This window comes from Silurus aristotelis (assembly GCF_946808225.1).
Source record: "Silurus aristotelis genome assembly, chromosome: 16".
Taxonomy (NCBI): domain Eukaryota; kingdom Metazoa; phylum Chordata; class Actinopteri; order Siluriformes; family Siluridae; genus Silurus; species Silurus aristotelis.
In genome coordinates, this window is record NC_139589.1 from 19951169 (window position 1) to 19966945 (window position 15777).

At 37.3% G+C, this 15777-nt stretch overlaps 3 protein-coding genes across 4 annotated transcripts in view; all 3 read left to right on the forward strand.

The window, feature by feature from the left end:
- Positions 1–5291, forward strand: part of scarb2b (scavenger receptor class B, member 2b) — a 40130-nt gene extending 34839 nt beyond the window's left edge. Inside the window, exons 11-12 of one of the 2 annotated variants that reach the window (XM_083564162.1) lie at positions 1–78; positions 1878–5291. The exon at positions 1–78 is cut by the window's left edge and continues 75 nt beyond it. In XM_083564162.1, coding sequence (XP_083420288.1) covers positions 1–78; positions 1878–1985 — 186 coding nt within the window. In that variant the 3' untranslated portion in view covers positions 1986–5291. Of the gene's footprint in view, positions 114–156 lie in introns of both variants that reach the window. The other variant, XM_083564163.1, reaches the window with a different exon arrangement.
- A 667-nt stretch (positions 5292–5958) lies between these two features.
- Positions 5959–9898, forward strand: c21h18orf32 (chromosome 21 C18orf32 homolog). The gene is made up of 3 exons (XM_083563490.1): positions 5959–6103; positions 7728–7924; positions 9538–9898. Exons 2-3 carry the CDS (start codon positions 7748–7750, stop codon positions 9610–9612), a joined length of 252 nt encoding a protein of 83 aa, XP_083419616.1. The 5' UTR covers positions 5959–6103; positions 7728–7747; the 3' UTR covers positions 9613–9898.
- Positions 9899–10597: 699 nt separating this feature from the next.
- ric1 (RIC1 homolog, RAB6A GEF complex partner 1) overlaps positions 10598–15777 on the forward strand; it is a 49401-nt gene continuing 44221 nt past the window's right edge. The window contains exon 1 of the mRNA XM_083563942.1: positions 10598–11131. Within this exon, the coding sequence (XP_083420068.1) occupies positions 10991–11131 (141 nt within the window). The 5' untranslated portion in view covers positions 10598–10990. The remainder of the gene's footprint in view (positions 11132–15777) is intronic.

Below are 15777 nucleotides of genomic sequence, written 5' to 3' on the forward strand. Positions count from 1 at the left end.
CCCTACATCCTGCTGACCCTGGGAGTTATTCTGTTACTGATCGGCACTTGTTTCTTATTCTGCAGCTGCAAGAAGAAGGTAATGTGTTTGTGTATGTGCAAGAGAAAGAGAGAGTGAGAGCGAGAGAGAGAGAGAGAGAGAGAGAGAGAGAGAGAGAGAGAGAGAGAGAGAGAGAGAGCGAGAGAGAGAAATTGCCATTGTAATAAAAGGGTAAGGAAGAGTACGCCAAAGTTATAGGCGCACGTGTATACATGTGACAGTTCCTCTAAAAAATATCAGTTAATCTCACTACCTCATTATTATTTCGGTTCACACTCCCTGTTCCCATAAACGGCAAAGGAATGTGACATTTTAACGTCAACTGACATTCACAGCCTCGCACTCCAGTCACATGACTTTAAACTGACCTGGTCCTTTATTTCCCAGAATGTTGCAGGCTCTATGGTATGCATGAGTTCTGCTCAAAACGCATATTCACAGCCACATTGCAGCAGTATTTAAGCCTTGCAAGATCAAAGAAGAAACCCCTCGGGCCTTATTTTCTAGTGAGTTTGACCTTTCCAGATAGCTATCAAGCTGGACTTGACTGGATGTGTTGTAATTTGCAAGATCTTTCCCTTATTTGAGCCAGTTTAACACAAATCCCTTTGGCACAAGCCAAATTTCCCCGGTTCATTCTTCCCAACTTTATGCCATGTCTTTATTTTCTGATTGTGTTTTTTGGTGCCTGTTTCGATTTTGCTGTATATCATCCTGCACTTTTGTCTCATTGCCGTGTCGTGTTTCATTTCACGAAAGTTTTATTTATTGTATAATATAATATATATTTATCTGAATTCCTGTCATTTAAGAATGTGCATTTTCATAACTGAAGCCTGATATGATTCGCATCTTCAAGCATTGCCAACACTACGATACAATAAATATACATATGAAGCTTCTACCGATGCGATTCAACCCAATTGTGATGCAGTTTGATCTGATTTCGCTACAATGCGATTCTATGCAATACGATGCAATGAAAAAATCTGATGCTGTGCAATTTAACAGGGTATTAATATTTCTTTAGTTCAGACAGACAGCAAATTATAAATTTACTTAAGTGCCTTCTGACTTCTAATGTGGAGGTGGGAGCTTAGTGGTTAAGGTATTGGACTTTGGATTGGAAGATCACACATTCAAATCCCACCAAAACCAAGCTGCCACTGCTGGGCTCTTGAGCAAGGCCCTTAGGGGCAGTGTTGCTGAGAGAATGCTCATGAGAAACCGTTTAGCGAGGAGAAATCAATCATATAAAATACTGGTTGCAAATTATTGGTCACTTTCTAAATAATAAAAGAATAGAGCATTTTATAATAATTAGATATACATCAATCATTTCCTACCATTGCAAATATGTAAAAAAAAACGTTGAATTGAGATTTAAATGCCAAGTTCTATCCGATGCACACGTTTTAAAAGCAGCGTATGAGATCGTTGACTTTTATGCCAGTGCACCAATGCGACTAATGTGGATATTACCATCCCCTGTCTTTGGTTATTTATTGTACCGGTTTTTTGGGGAAAAACCTATAGTAAAGAAAGAGCTGATCACACAGATCTTCGAGAACGAATTTCCCAGTCTTTCTTTTGTAATTTTATGTAAAGTAACCAAATGCTTTTTATTGTATGTTTACTATGATGTCCTCTTGCTCCTGAGATACTATTTCATATTTGAATCCTATAACCTTGTATGTTTTTTTACATGACCACGTTTACCTTATTTACATCTAAAGTCGAAGTGGCGTTCTGGATAGATGTACCTGGTTTTGTATGCGCATCCTACGGGCCAGTTCAATGAAATAAATATGAAAATCTTTCCGATCTGCTTCCTATAGGGCTCCGCAATGAGAGAGACATCATACAGTCCGGTCAACCCGAAAGACGATGACTCAGCAGGGAAGAACGGCACTTTCATAGGCATGACGCCTGTGGAGAAGTCTTGAGCAGGATAGCGTTCGAATGTGTGTCTGTATGTGTATGAGAGAGAGAGAGTTTGTCGTATAATTTTACTGCTCCTAAAAGAATGCTGTTTTTTATTCCTTTACTACCGACTCAATAGAGTTTAAAATGTGATAACAGTAAACTTCCACTCAGGACGACAATGGAGCTATGAATGAATAAATGAATGAATGAATGAATGAATGAATGAATGAATGAATGAATGAATTACTAATAGAGTCTTGGGCTGAATTTTAATATTTTCATTAATGTGCTGATAAACCATCTGGCAGGGCATTTCAGGTCAGATCAGCAGTGTTACAGGTCATATATACATATCTATGAGAGACATCGAATAGAATTTCAAAAGACAATTCAGATTTTTCAGGAAAAAGGGAACATGTTGTAAAATAAAAAGGATCCTGTGTTAGTTTAGACTGCAGGGATGCAGCAGTTCCTAGAAAGGAGCCTTAAAATCAAAGTCTAAATCCACCACAGAGAACTATTATATTTTAAAAACGAATTCGAGACAAAATAAGTGGAAAAGATACGATTTAGACAGAAGACTAAAACTAATCAGGTCATGATCAGGTGTTAGTGCTGTAAAATTGATGTCCTAATAACAAAATATATCTATAGTTTTTATGTGGAAAGTTCTGAGTGTTCAGTGTTAGGATATGCAGGTGCTTAAGTCAATTTTCTGGGGTTCATGCTCAGATCATGCAGATCAGTTGTGTGTGTGTCGTTCACACCTCCAAGGTTGGCAGATTTTTCTCAAATAGATGCATTCAAAATAAGGATTTATGTAGACTGCAGCCTTTAAACGAAGCTATTACTTTTAGATTAGTTGTTTATTTTTTTATTTTGTTTTTTACATTTAATTCAATGTAACATAAAACATTAGACGATATAAAGACAAGATTCACTGGTTCAGCTGTTTTTTTAGCTCTTACTACTTGGCAGCTGATAAAATAGCAATTGATCCAGCAAAACAAATATTATTTGACATTATTTGAACAGGTTCTTTTGCAAAGAAATGAATGAAGCTTTTAATTCAAAAGTGTGCTCTCCTATAAAGATTAAATATGATACTGATTCCTTCAGAATCTTCAGGACGATAATACTAAGCAACTGCTCGGCCCATCCACAGAAATAAATTTAATAGATGATCAATCAGAGAGAAGAGAACCTATTATGGGAACTATTGAATGCAATGAATGCGACTGAATTAGTACATGTGTAGTAAAATGGCAAAATGGATTTTCAATTCTCAGGTCACCTGGCAATTTGATTTTATTCTGATGAAATCATGATAGAACCAGAAAAACAAATTAGTGAATATATGGTTTATTTCACAATAGTTACACACGTCACCTTTGAGCACATCGGTTACACGAGTTATCAATTCTCAGCTCATAGCTTAGTGGTTAGATGGATTTCTGTTCTGAAGGTCATGATTTCGGATCCTAGTGCTGCCACTGCACTGGCCCTTGAGCGAGTCCCTTAACCCCTCAATTATCAGTAATCAGTAAACATTCTTTTATATAGCACCTGTACAAGAGGAGTACTTTACATGATAAAACTCATGTAAATACAATACATAAAAAGTAACCGTACATATCAACAATTTTATTGAAAAAAACATCAGTCAAGAAAAACCAAATGTGAAATATGAGTTTTAAAAATACTTGTGCGTGTCTGTGCGCGCCTGATGTTACCCACAAGTGATCACACCCATGCAGGTACATCAGAAAAGCTTTCTTTTTCAGTGTATTTTCTTTTAGTCTCAAATCCGTAGTGTGTGTACAGCACAAAAGGTACATTGCAGTAGAAAAGCCTGGCATTTGACATTTGATCACTTGATTTGATATCACACAAAAAGAATTCTCACTTTTAAATATTGATGTGTGAAATTAGTGGTATTAAATTGGTCTAAATACAGAATACTGCATTCATTCAAGGTGACATGTGCTACTATATTGTAAAAAAACTATATCCTAAGGTGCATATATATAAAAAAAAAAGGAAAACTCAAGTATTAGCTGATCTGTTTTTCGATCGTGAATTAAAACTTTATGACTCTCCTATGAGCACATTGTGAGCTGCTTCATTTCAATGAGATTTCAACCATCATAAATTCTCAAATGTGTAATAACGAAGAGGAACCGATGAATCATTTGAGTTATTGACTGAAAAACATGCTGACATGTTTGATTGCTTTGGTATTTGCCGAGAAAAAAACAGAATACCAAATGAAATGAGGTTTGATTGGAATATGATGGTCATGCTAGCATTTCAGATTATGTTACTATTGTTACTGTGTATATTTTAACTAGCTATTACTAAAACTGTCGCAGGTGAGGTAAATATTAATACTTTATTATAGAGTCATATTGCACTAAAAACACTCAGTGTTACTATATGTTAATGTGCCTTCATCACATCACTGTTGTGAATTATATGTTATATCCATTTGCATTGAGTTTTCATAAAACATTTCATAAAGCCTCTGTTCTGTCTGAGACTTTACACTGATGTGTCCTTCTAACTCAAATTTTATTGTAATAGTGTCAAAACATTTGTTATTATTGTTGTCATTTTCTTCTCAATCTGAACAGCATTGATCAAAACAGACACGCAAAAGTACTTTCTATGTTTGGTGACCTTCCTGAGGGCAAGCGTGTTTGTATGTAAGAGATGACTATACATCAAATTTGTAAAAAAAATAAATAAATCCTCTTTTGCTTCAAGTTTACAAACTGTCAGCTATTTAATCAGGTTCGGAATGAACCAAACATTATTGTGCTAGTGTAAATATGATTTATAAAACTTGTTTGATGCCAAACGTAAAAGTTGAACCATGCCTATTTTTGATCATATGCAGAGAACATTTTTTTCTCCGGTGTTTAGCATAAGTGTGGATACAACTAATTCTTACCACAGTTTTAAATTCAATTCAATGAAAAAAAAAATCTGTATTCACCATTTTCTCACACTGAACAGTGGGTCATTTCCTTTGTCATTTGTAACCTGGATTATGGACTTTCTGTGAAAAATTATCCATAGTAGTGAAGATTAAATTCTATGTATTATGTGAGAAATTTTTTTTTCAAACATGTGCCACACTTTATGTCTGTCATGTAAACAGGTTTACTAAAGTTATTATTTTAGGAAATGATTTTGAATAACTTGTGTGTGTGCGTGTGTGATTTACAGACCCTTGCATTTCAAATTGTCTATACAATATTGTGTATATATGATAAGCCATTTAGTGTCATACTTCAACAGAAATAAAACTAAATCTGTCTGAACTAATTAGTCTTTGTGTATTCTTATGAGGCATATTGTACACTATTGAAAAGGAAGATTCATTGTAGGACACCATGGGGTTCAGGACGTGTTTGTTTCATTAACTAAGTAACTAAATTAATTAATTAACAAATAAAAAATATTCCAGCTTCAATATACAAGCAAAAGCAAGCAAAAATATTTATATAGTCCCAATGCTATGAGAAGGCAATTGAACTTTCTGGGGCTTTATTTATTTTATTTATCTTTTTGTCCATTTGATTATTCTGAATCTGAATGAGTAAAATTGAGTCATTCAACTGAGGGGGCATTTGGGTCGGAAAATTAACTATTTATAAATGTAAACTATTTCATTTGTTTGTCACAAATAAAGGTATACAAACAGATGCAATTATGACAACAAATTGTTCATTTAATTGCAACTTTTAGGGTATGAAGGTATGCATCAGTGAGAGATGGCTTTCCTGTGTATGTGCTTTTGTTTATCTTCAGAGAGAGCAAAAAAAAAGTTGCTCCCACAGATTTATATATTTCCAAACATGCCGACCGTTCGAGCAGATGATGTTCGAGGTGATGGAGCGTCGTTTCAGTGATGAAGCATGGAAGCGCCCACATTTTTATTATAGTCTGTTGGATTTAGTCCTCCAAGTCGCTGTGTGGCGCTGACGAGTTACACACGGACTCTTTTTTTTTTTCATTTGTTTTTTTTTTGCACCAGGAAATTCATTAGCGTCAGTAACATCAGAGCGGCGTGAACAGATCCGACCAGAAATACATAGATTTAAATTAAAACAGGGATAAACTGAAAGTATCGGTGAGTTAACAACAAGCCGCGGTTCTACTCGATGCCTTTGTTTCGGTTTCTGTTGGTTTTTTTTATTATAGATATGCGTGAATTAGCTTGGTGGCTAATCCCTGCGTCGCCTAGCAGCCTTACACAACCTGACGTGTGCCAGTTTTATTAACTGAAAACAGACTAGGAAACATTCTTTCAGGATAATTTTATATTTATGTAGACACAAAAGCAGGATGTATGATTTACTGCCTGTTTTATTTTTGTCGTGGGCGTCAGGGCCAAAAAATTGACTTCATGATCAGAAACACTGACTTTTGTTTTAATACATTTATTTTCTCCATGAAAATGTATAAAATAAATAGTGTAATAGTCTATTCTCTTAATTTTATAGTTTTTCTCTGGGTTGCGCTGCTTCCTTTAGTGTATGTTTATGTTGGAGTTTCTATCCAATCAGACTTCAGCCATCATGTCACGTGTTGCCCAGATCCAAAGCTGCCCTAAGGCCTTCACTATCAGCAGCCTGTGACGTAATGTACACGTTGCTTAAAGTTGTTGTTTTAACCAATCAGATTGCGAGTTGGGCACTCCGAGTCCTTCTAGCAGGCGTACAGTAATGTCGGTTTTACCTCCTTTCATTGGACGGTCAGAGAGCGCACTAGTCAGAGCTCTTAAACTGCTCTGAGCTGTTGCTTCCTTCCAAAACAGCTGAGAAGAAATTTATTTGGTCGAAATTATTACAAGACGGCATTTTAAAGAAAAGCTGGCCATTGTGAAGAAAGGTTGGCCCAAACAACTCAAAACAGTTGTGATGCTTTTTTATTAACTGTTTATACTTTTGTAGTCAAAAACACACAATTTGTTTTGTGATGCACAGAACGAATTGCACAAAACTGGATGGAAAACCCGGTGTTTTTTTATGAAATTAATATTGATGCTTATGCTAGAAATGATGTATGCAGGCAGTGCAGCTGTGGCTGCTGTGAAAAGAGACTTGTTGAAATGTGTTCATTGGGTTTCTTGCCTTCAGAATGGATTTCAATCTCGGTGTATTAGATACCAGTCTGTGATGCAGTGCTCTGTTATACTGCATTTCTGTATAATATTGAATGCTTCGATGTGAAATCTAAGGCCCACAACTGATATATATGTATATGTATGACTGTTATATAAAGTACTTAGGCATGTGATGCTTTTATTTCTGGTCCCCAGTCACATTGTTTTAGAAATGTTTTACCTCAGCATATTAACATCAAATATAACAGACTTTCAATAATAACATTACATTCGTAAAGGACACGTGTCATGTAAATACCCTTATATAAGACTTTTTATATGCAAAATTCATCCATTTGTAATAATAGTGCAACTGAAAACAAAACTCAGATCAGCAAAAAAGAGGAGAGAAATATAATTTCATTCATTTTAAGAAAGGTTACAGCAAGGAAATGCTTTCATACATTCGTCTTAACACGGCCATTCCATGTAGTTACGAAATTATGAGCGTCGAGATTAAAGAGATCATATACATTTTTTTTCCTCCCTTCTATTTTCCTCCTAAATCTATAAAGTTAAAGTAGTTGCAACTAACAAAAGCTGGTAACCACCTGTTTTTTTTTTTTGTTATGTTTTGTTTTTACTTCAGTGTGAATCTGAGCTGCAGTCATGGTCTGTATCCCCTGCATCGTCATCCCTGTCCTCCTGTGGGTTTACAAACGCTTCCTGGAGCCCATCGTGTATCCGTTCATATCTCCGTTCATCAGCCGGTTCTGGACCAAAAAGGCAGTGCAGGAGACCGAGACAAACGACACAAAGGCCAACCAAACGAACCAAACAAGCAAAGTAAACTTATAATCCACATACACTCTGATGTAATTGGGTCAAAATTAATGCATTGATACCATGTTAACAGAAAAACACGATTAGTGCAGCACGCATTTCTGTTTGACCGTTTTAATAAAAAAATATTTATTAATAAACAAGAAAGACATGAAATTAAAACCTTTATTTACATTAATTGACGATGTCTTTTCTTTACTAGGTTGCAAAAACAATAATAAACTGCACCGGAAAAGTAATTTTTAATCAATGAACATTTGTTTTACTGATGAGCCAAGTCTCAAATTAGCACCAAAATCCACAACGATAATAATAATAATAATAAGTTTAATTTATATAGCGCCTTTCTCAAGCTCAAGGACGCTTTACAAGGTACAATATTTCAGTATATCAAGATAGATGAAATATAATGAACATACATAAACATAAACATATTCGTCGGACATTTGCCCAGGACGAAGGATCACATGCAGCTGCATGAGTTAATAGCAGAGACAACATAGACATAAAAACATACAGGACAGGAGATAGAACACTACATAGTTCATGAAACATACACCACATTTCAGAAAAATGAAGGACTCCTAACACATATGCATTGAGTGATAGTGGAGGTTGAAAAGGTGGGTCTTAAGCCTTGATTTAAATTCAGTCAAAGTGGTAATGGTTCTGAGTGCAATGGGTAAGGAGTTCCATAGTATTGGAGCAATGACAGAAAAGGATCTGCCACCCGCAGAGGATAGACGGTATCTAGGTACACAAAGAAGTTCAGAATTTGAAGACCGGAGTGATCGTGAAGGAACATAGGATGAGAGAAGATCGGAAAGATAGTGAGGGGAAAGAGCATTTAGTGCCTTATAAGTGAGGAGTATGATTTTATATTTTATGCGAGATGAGACTGGCAGCCAGTGAAGATCAAATAATATTGGGGTAATGTGGGCAGATTTTTTATTGGAGGTTAACATTCTGGCAGCCGAGTTTTGTATTTACTGTAAGCGTGAGATTGAGTGAGCTGATGGACCAGAGAAGAGTGAATTGCAGTAGTCGAGACGGGACGTAATCAGAGCATGCACTAATGTTTCGGCATCATTTCTGCAGATGAAAGGTCGCAGTTGACGATGCACACATCCGGCAGTTAAAACCGTCCGTGTGGAAACATAGCAACGGTTCCGTTTGGTGTCCTGATGATTTACGTACTTTAAAACATTATAATTACTTTAAAACACTTACAAGAATATGTTGTGCTATACGTTGAGTTAGGTATCAGTAATAATAAACATACATTTGCATAAAGCGTCCACATTTGTCAATGCGCATGTTGATTATTGAAAACTTGAAAAGTATTAATTGATGGTACATTTAGAACCGATAAAAATGTGCGATTAAGTTGCAAGTAATCGTCAACTCACAACAATCATGTGAATCATTAATTGCGATTTAATATTTTAGTTGATTGACAGCTTTAATCTAAATACACGCAGCCTCCCCTGAGTTCCAGAAAAAACTCCTTTTCTTAGGCTTTTTTACATTCACTAGACCATAAAGCTTATTGCTTATGAGGTAAACTTTTAATAACATCACGTCTAATGAGTGCTACTGCTTGTTTTCTTTTCCAGATCGAATGCAACGGAAATGCTAACGTGTGCTCAGCCAACGGGACGACGGCGGTCTCGGATAAAAAGAAGGACTGACACTATACACACCTTCGTGAACATCGATCATGTTTTCTGGAGCCTCATGCAGATAGTTTGAAATGAAATCATGTTGTCATGATCTGACATCGTTAGCACAAGCGAAATTCAGTCTCATTTTGAATTTCGTTCACAGAATAATACAATTGTATTTAATATATTGACTTCTTGCATTAATGCTTTTCATTCCCAGAAGACTTCAGACCAGATTCCGGGGACTATTTAATATATTTCCAGAATGGCTTGGAGTTAGTCTGTAAAGAGAAATAAATATTTACGTTTCACAGCTGTTGGATTGTGTGTGTGTGATTTTTATATTTAGATTCTAGATTAAAATTCAGATGTTTTTTGTTTTTTGTTTTTAAATAATGTATTGTACAAGAAGTAATCTGAAAATTAATGCACAGATCTGTGAACAGAGACACTCGATATGGCCACGGAATTTACACAATACAGTACAGTGTGAATTAGAATAAAAACGGATTTAATACATTAATATTATCATTATTGATATTAGTTTATTTACTATAATTATTATCATTATTAGTATTATCAGTAGTAGTCATTACATTATTATTAATATAAGTAATATTTTATCATAAATATTAGTATTCGTATCAGCATTAGTTTCATAAATATCATTATTTTATCATTATAATAATTAATAGTGTAGTAGTATTTTATCATTAGTATCAACAGTAGTTTTTTAATTATATTGTCATTAGTTCATTATCATTATAATCTGAATAATTATTATAATTGTTACTAATTAAAGAGGTTTTTTATGGTTATTACTATACTATAATTATTATTATTGAAAGTTTCTCCTTATATCTGTAATTAAATAATTTTCACCACTAGATGGCGGCTGTTATCCTGTGATGCTGGCACAGGAAATGACGTGTGACGTCAAAGCGTGGCCGCGAGCTCCGCACTCTTTTTCCTCTAGCCCCGCCTCCCCGTGTTGCTTTCGACGAATCAGAATCGCGCCCTATATAAAGGCCGAAGATGGCGTCGCGCGAGACGAATTGAACGCCGAAGGTCCGCTCGAGCGCAGTCGTGGTTCTCGCTCAGCTTTGGCGCTTTTCTGTGTTATTGCTTCGGTTTAGTTCATTTTTATCATTTTTTTTAACATTATTTACACGAGTTAACTCTCAGTTACGAACATATATATATATATATATATTTATACATACATCATCCCGTCGTTTATGATGATTTCAGAGCGTCTGGACGGAGTGACTTGGACTGCTAGCCGGCTAACTAGCTAAATAACAGGGCTGAATCTCGGGATCAGTGTGCGTGTGGATGGAAAACCACGGGGTGTAGATCGGGTGAAAAAACACGAAAGGGACGAGACGGATTATTGGTGTGCGCCATGTATTTTTTAACAGGGTGGCCGCGGAGGCTTCTCTGCCCGCTCCAAAGCGCCGAAGATCCCTTCCACATTCAGGCGAGCTCGCAGCGCTTTTACTTCGCCGTTCTGTCGGATACACAGCTCAGCATCTGGTTCAGCAGGGTAAGTACGACCTGAGGGGCAAATCCTCCGGTTCTGCGGTGTATGTGTGTGTGTGTGCGTTTAGTGGTGGACTGAAAGGTGAGTTCGGCTCGGAGCGCTGTGCCGCGTCACCCGCTCCAGCTGAGCACTGAGCCCGGCTAGCTTACCCACCGTGTCACACCTCCAATATTCACCCGCAAAATGTCATTTGTATAAAATTTTAGTGTTTTTTTTTTTTTTTTTTTTATCTCTGTAAGGTTTAAACTTCATATTTGTAGTGTGTAATCATTTTGGGCTGAGGAACGTTTCTGTGAGAAACTTAGCCGTGTGCTAACACTTACTGTGGCACCTAAACTTTATAATATAATAACTTATAATTACCTTGTTCACTTGGGAACTAACTACTAATGTTAAAATGTAGTTTATAATGGTTTCTCAACGCTCGCATTTTTACCAGTTCAATCCTATGCCGTCCTGCATATTGATTATTATTTAAATATGGCAGTTTTATTATGGTCCCTGTTACAGTTTACTATTAAACTCGTGTGTTCATAGTTTTTTTTTTATGTTTATAGCTCGGCAGTGTAGTAAATATACATTATATGTGCTTTTCTGAACGTTACATTACACATTTTGTCCCCATTTGCTGTTCTAATAACCTCCACTCTTCAAGATGTTCAGATGTGGAGATTCAGACACACATGGTCCTGATGGAGGTGAGGAAGCCTGGGGGGGGGGGGGGCAGTCAGCGTTTACATTCATTTCCAATAGGGTTGAGGTCAGAGGTCTAAAGCAGACTACTGAAGATCTTCCACTCCATCCCATATAAAGTGTGTCTTCAAAGAGCTGACTTTGTGCACAGGAGTATTGTCATGCTGGAACAGGTCACCACATCCAAAGACTGATTATACCATCATGTACAATTGTGTGTTCATAACTTGGTGGTTACAGAACCACATGTGAGTTGAAAAGTTAGGTGTCCCAATACTTTTTATTTGGAGTATTTATGAAGATCGTTTAGGTTTTATGTCATCATCACACCGGGAACTTCCAGCAGGATCGCTAATGGATTTGTAAATACAAATGTGGTTATTATGATAGACATTTTTCGTTTTATGTTCAGAGCTTCAGAAGCATCTCAAACGAGCCTTGGCTTCACGTGCCATCCTGCAGGCTTTAAACTGGTCGAGGATGGATTTCACTCACTCATAATGCATGGATTCTTTTTTCCTTCGTTTTAATGGTGGGATTTTTTTCATTTTTAAATCCCATACACCAGTACACTTTGTAGAAAGTGATGTGAAAGTAACAAGTGAAAACAACCGAAAAAAAACCCGGCTTATTTACTTATCAGTTGATTGTTGAATTCAGTGTAGTGGACCAGTCGATGCAGCTCATGTGTGATCACGGCATAATTCAGATGGTCCACGAGTTACGATAGTCCGACTTGCGATTTTTCAATCTTCTAATGACGATGGAGAGACGACAAGATTGTAATAAAAAAAAAAAAAGATAGTAGAAATGTTGTCACAGGAAGCTGGGATGAGTGTATCACTCACCCTGTGAGATGCCCCACTCTCGCTAGCGATCGACGGAGTAAAGTTGTCTGTGTTTTGTTTTTTCGGTTTCACACGATTTCAAACAGGAGTTAAAGTGATGAAAGAATGTCTTCCAAGCGCCCAAGTATGTCTCCTGCTGGTAGTGGAAAAAAAAAGAAGAGGAAAGTCATCAGTTTAGAGCAGAAAATGAAAATTATAAATCAGCATGAAGCAGGAAAGACTGTCAGTCATAGTACCATCTTTAGCTTACGATATTTTTTTTTTTTTTTTTACTTACAACGGAGTCGTCCTAACGTATCTCCATCATAAGTAGAAGACTACCTGCATTTAGTCCCTCCAGTCTTTTTTTTTTTTTTGGTATTTACTTTTTTTTCTAAATCGCAGAAAATCAAGAAAATGTCACTTTTCTGAGACCCCACATCATTTAGCAGTTTAATGGCAAAAACTGCAAAATAAGTGCAAAAACAGACTACAAATAATTTTGATTTTCAAATGCCGTGCAGGTTTTTTCAAAGCAGCGTCGTAAAAGTAACTTTCCACCTTTTATACGTTCGATGTTGAATGTTATTTTTTTTTTTTACCATCACTGTTTCATGGTGTCTTTTTTTTATTTTTTTTATTTTTTGCCGTGGCTGTGATATTGCCCTGTAATGTATTGTAATGCGTTTTTCTGCTGTAGTCACAATCGTAAAGGCCAGCTGTTTATGGTTTCACGCTGCCCTGTTTATGATCTAATCTAGGTTCTCAGGTCCATGCATTTTTTGTACTTTAGAAATGAGGAAGACGTGTGGAATTACGAAAAGCCCGAAAAACAGCCTTTAGTTTAGTTTCGGTTCTTTGGCAGCGGTTCCTTATGCGTAAAAAGTGCTGACAGCAGCAGACTCTCTGAAACAGTCAGGAGGCGAGAAACTGGAGAACGTGCCCAATGCACTATAGGTCTCTCAAGGTCTTTCTCAAAACCTGGGGTTAGATCTCAGATGGCACTTTTCGGTAACAAGGTGTCAGACACCAATCAGGCAGCGTTCAGGCGTTCCTGCCCACAGCGAAAGAGCAGGCGCTTTTGTTTTTCAGCAACGTGGTGCTGTGAGATGATGTTACATCGTCGTAACTTGAGAGTTCGATTCCATATAAATATTTCAGTGCTTTTGTTTTTTTAGTATTTTGGAAATCTTGCAAAACTTTCCTGATGGTAACTTTATAAAAGGTGCTGAATGGCTTTTACACGAGTATCGAGAACTTGTATCAAGTCCAGCACACGGGCATTGTGGGAAGCGGTAACTCAGTGGTTAAAGCTCTGGGATGTTGTTTGGATTTTCGGGGGTTCTAGGGGGTTCTTGGATTTTTCGGGGCTGCCGTTGAGCCTGGGCCCTTGAGAAAGGCCCTTAACCTGCTGTGCTTGAAGGGGGTGCTGTATCATGGCTGTACCCTGCACTCTAATCCCAGCTTGAAGATGATCAAGATGCACCATGAAGATACACTATAAGTTGAAGTGCACTCCTGCACATTTCAACCCCACTGAACACCTTTGAATACAGACGACACCCCAGGCCTCCTATATCACTACCTGATTTCACGAACGTTCTTTTAGCTGAATGTATCTTCTCAAAGGTGCTGGATCACCAGTGCAGTGAAATATGACTTGGGTTACCGATTTCCTTGTGTTGTCCCAGTATTACAGAAGCATTAGAGAAAAAAAGCTGGTATTGACTAAGAGTCAAGGGGAAAAGCTTGCATGTTCTACACACATGGTACAAACGACTCCTCTGTAAAATTAAGTAAATCCTCGATGAACACATGGTTTGTTGTATATTTAAGTTGTAGGTGGGACATTCTAGAGGGCATCTGATTGGTTTGAAAGAATGAAGCCCTATTAGAATTGGTGCTAAAGGGAGATTCTAAATGTTTGTTTTGGAGTGCACTCTAGAGTATAAACTGATCAGGGATAACATTATGCTGCCAAAACAGTTCTGACCTGTTGAGCATTAACAGCATTAACTTCTTCAGCAGTGTGATCTACAGGAGCTCGTCTGTTGAATCGGACCACACGTGCTGGCCTTCGCTTCTCACTGTGCATCAATGAGCCTTGGCTGGCCATGACCCTGTCGCCGGTTCATCACTGTTCCATGGAGCACTTTTGATAGATACTGAAAACTGCAGACCAGGAACATCCCACAAGAGCTGCAGTTTTGAAGATGCTCTGACCCAGTCGTCTAGATGTCACAAACTCGCTCAAATCTTTACGCTTGCCCATTTTTCCTGCTTCTAACACATCGACTTTGAGGACAAAATGTGCACTTGCGGTCCAATATATCCCACCAATTAACAGGTGCCATGATGAGATAATCAGTGTTATTTACTTCTCTGGTCCTAATGTTATGGCTGATGGGTGTATATAGAACCTACATTTAAAAAAAAGGACTAAAGAACTAAAAACTACAAATCAAACAGCAAAGACGGCAATTTACCTTTAAAAAAAAAAAGAGCAATCGTGCACCAGACTGAGCTACTGAACGCAATGTTTTCCAGCTATGTATCCATGCCGCATCCTTCTCCCCACCCGACCGTCCTGATTAAACCTCTCTACACTAGAACGAGATGCTTTTTTTCTTCATGTTTACTCCCACCTCAGGATGTTTATAGCTGACCCAAACGCCAGCATCCTAGTGAATTAAAAACATAGACCTTGTTTACGCCATTCTTTTTTGGGATTTGAAAAACTTCTATATTAAAAGGTTGTTCATCCAAGAAACAATGAGAGCAGACACTTGGGATCAGGATCCGACACTGGTTGCATTCCAGCGTGGTGCACCTGCAGCACTTCGATAAAAGTGGAATGCAGTGCGGATAATTACGGTCGTTTCTGCCGTCTTTTAGATTTTCTTCTTTTTGTATTTTTTGAACAGAACAGTTCAATTGACGTGAAAGGAATTATTTTTCGGTACGTCGTTTTTCTGCACGTCACAAATCAAGATCAGTGCGGTTTTGCATGTTTGAGTTTAGGCTTTCAATGGTGTGACTGGTTTTAAACAGGTTATTAACTTTAGGCATGAGGCGATACACTATTAAACTGGTACAAGGCCCTGTTATGTGGACTGTGTTGGCACAAAT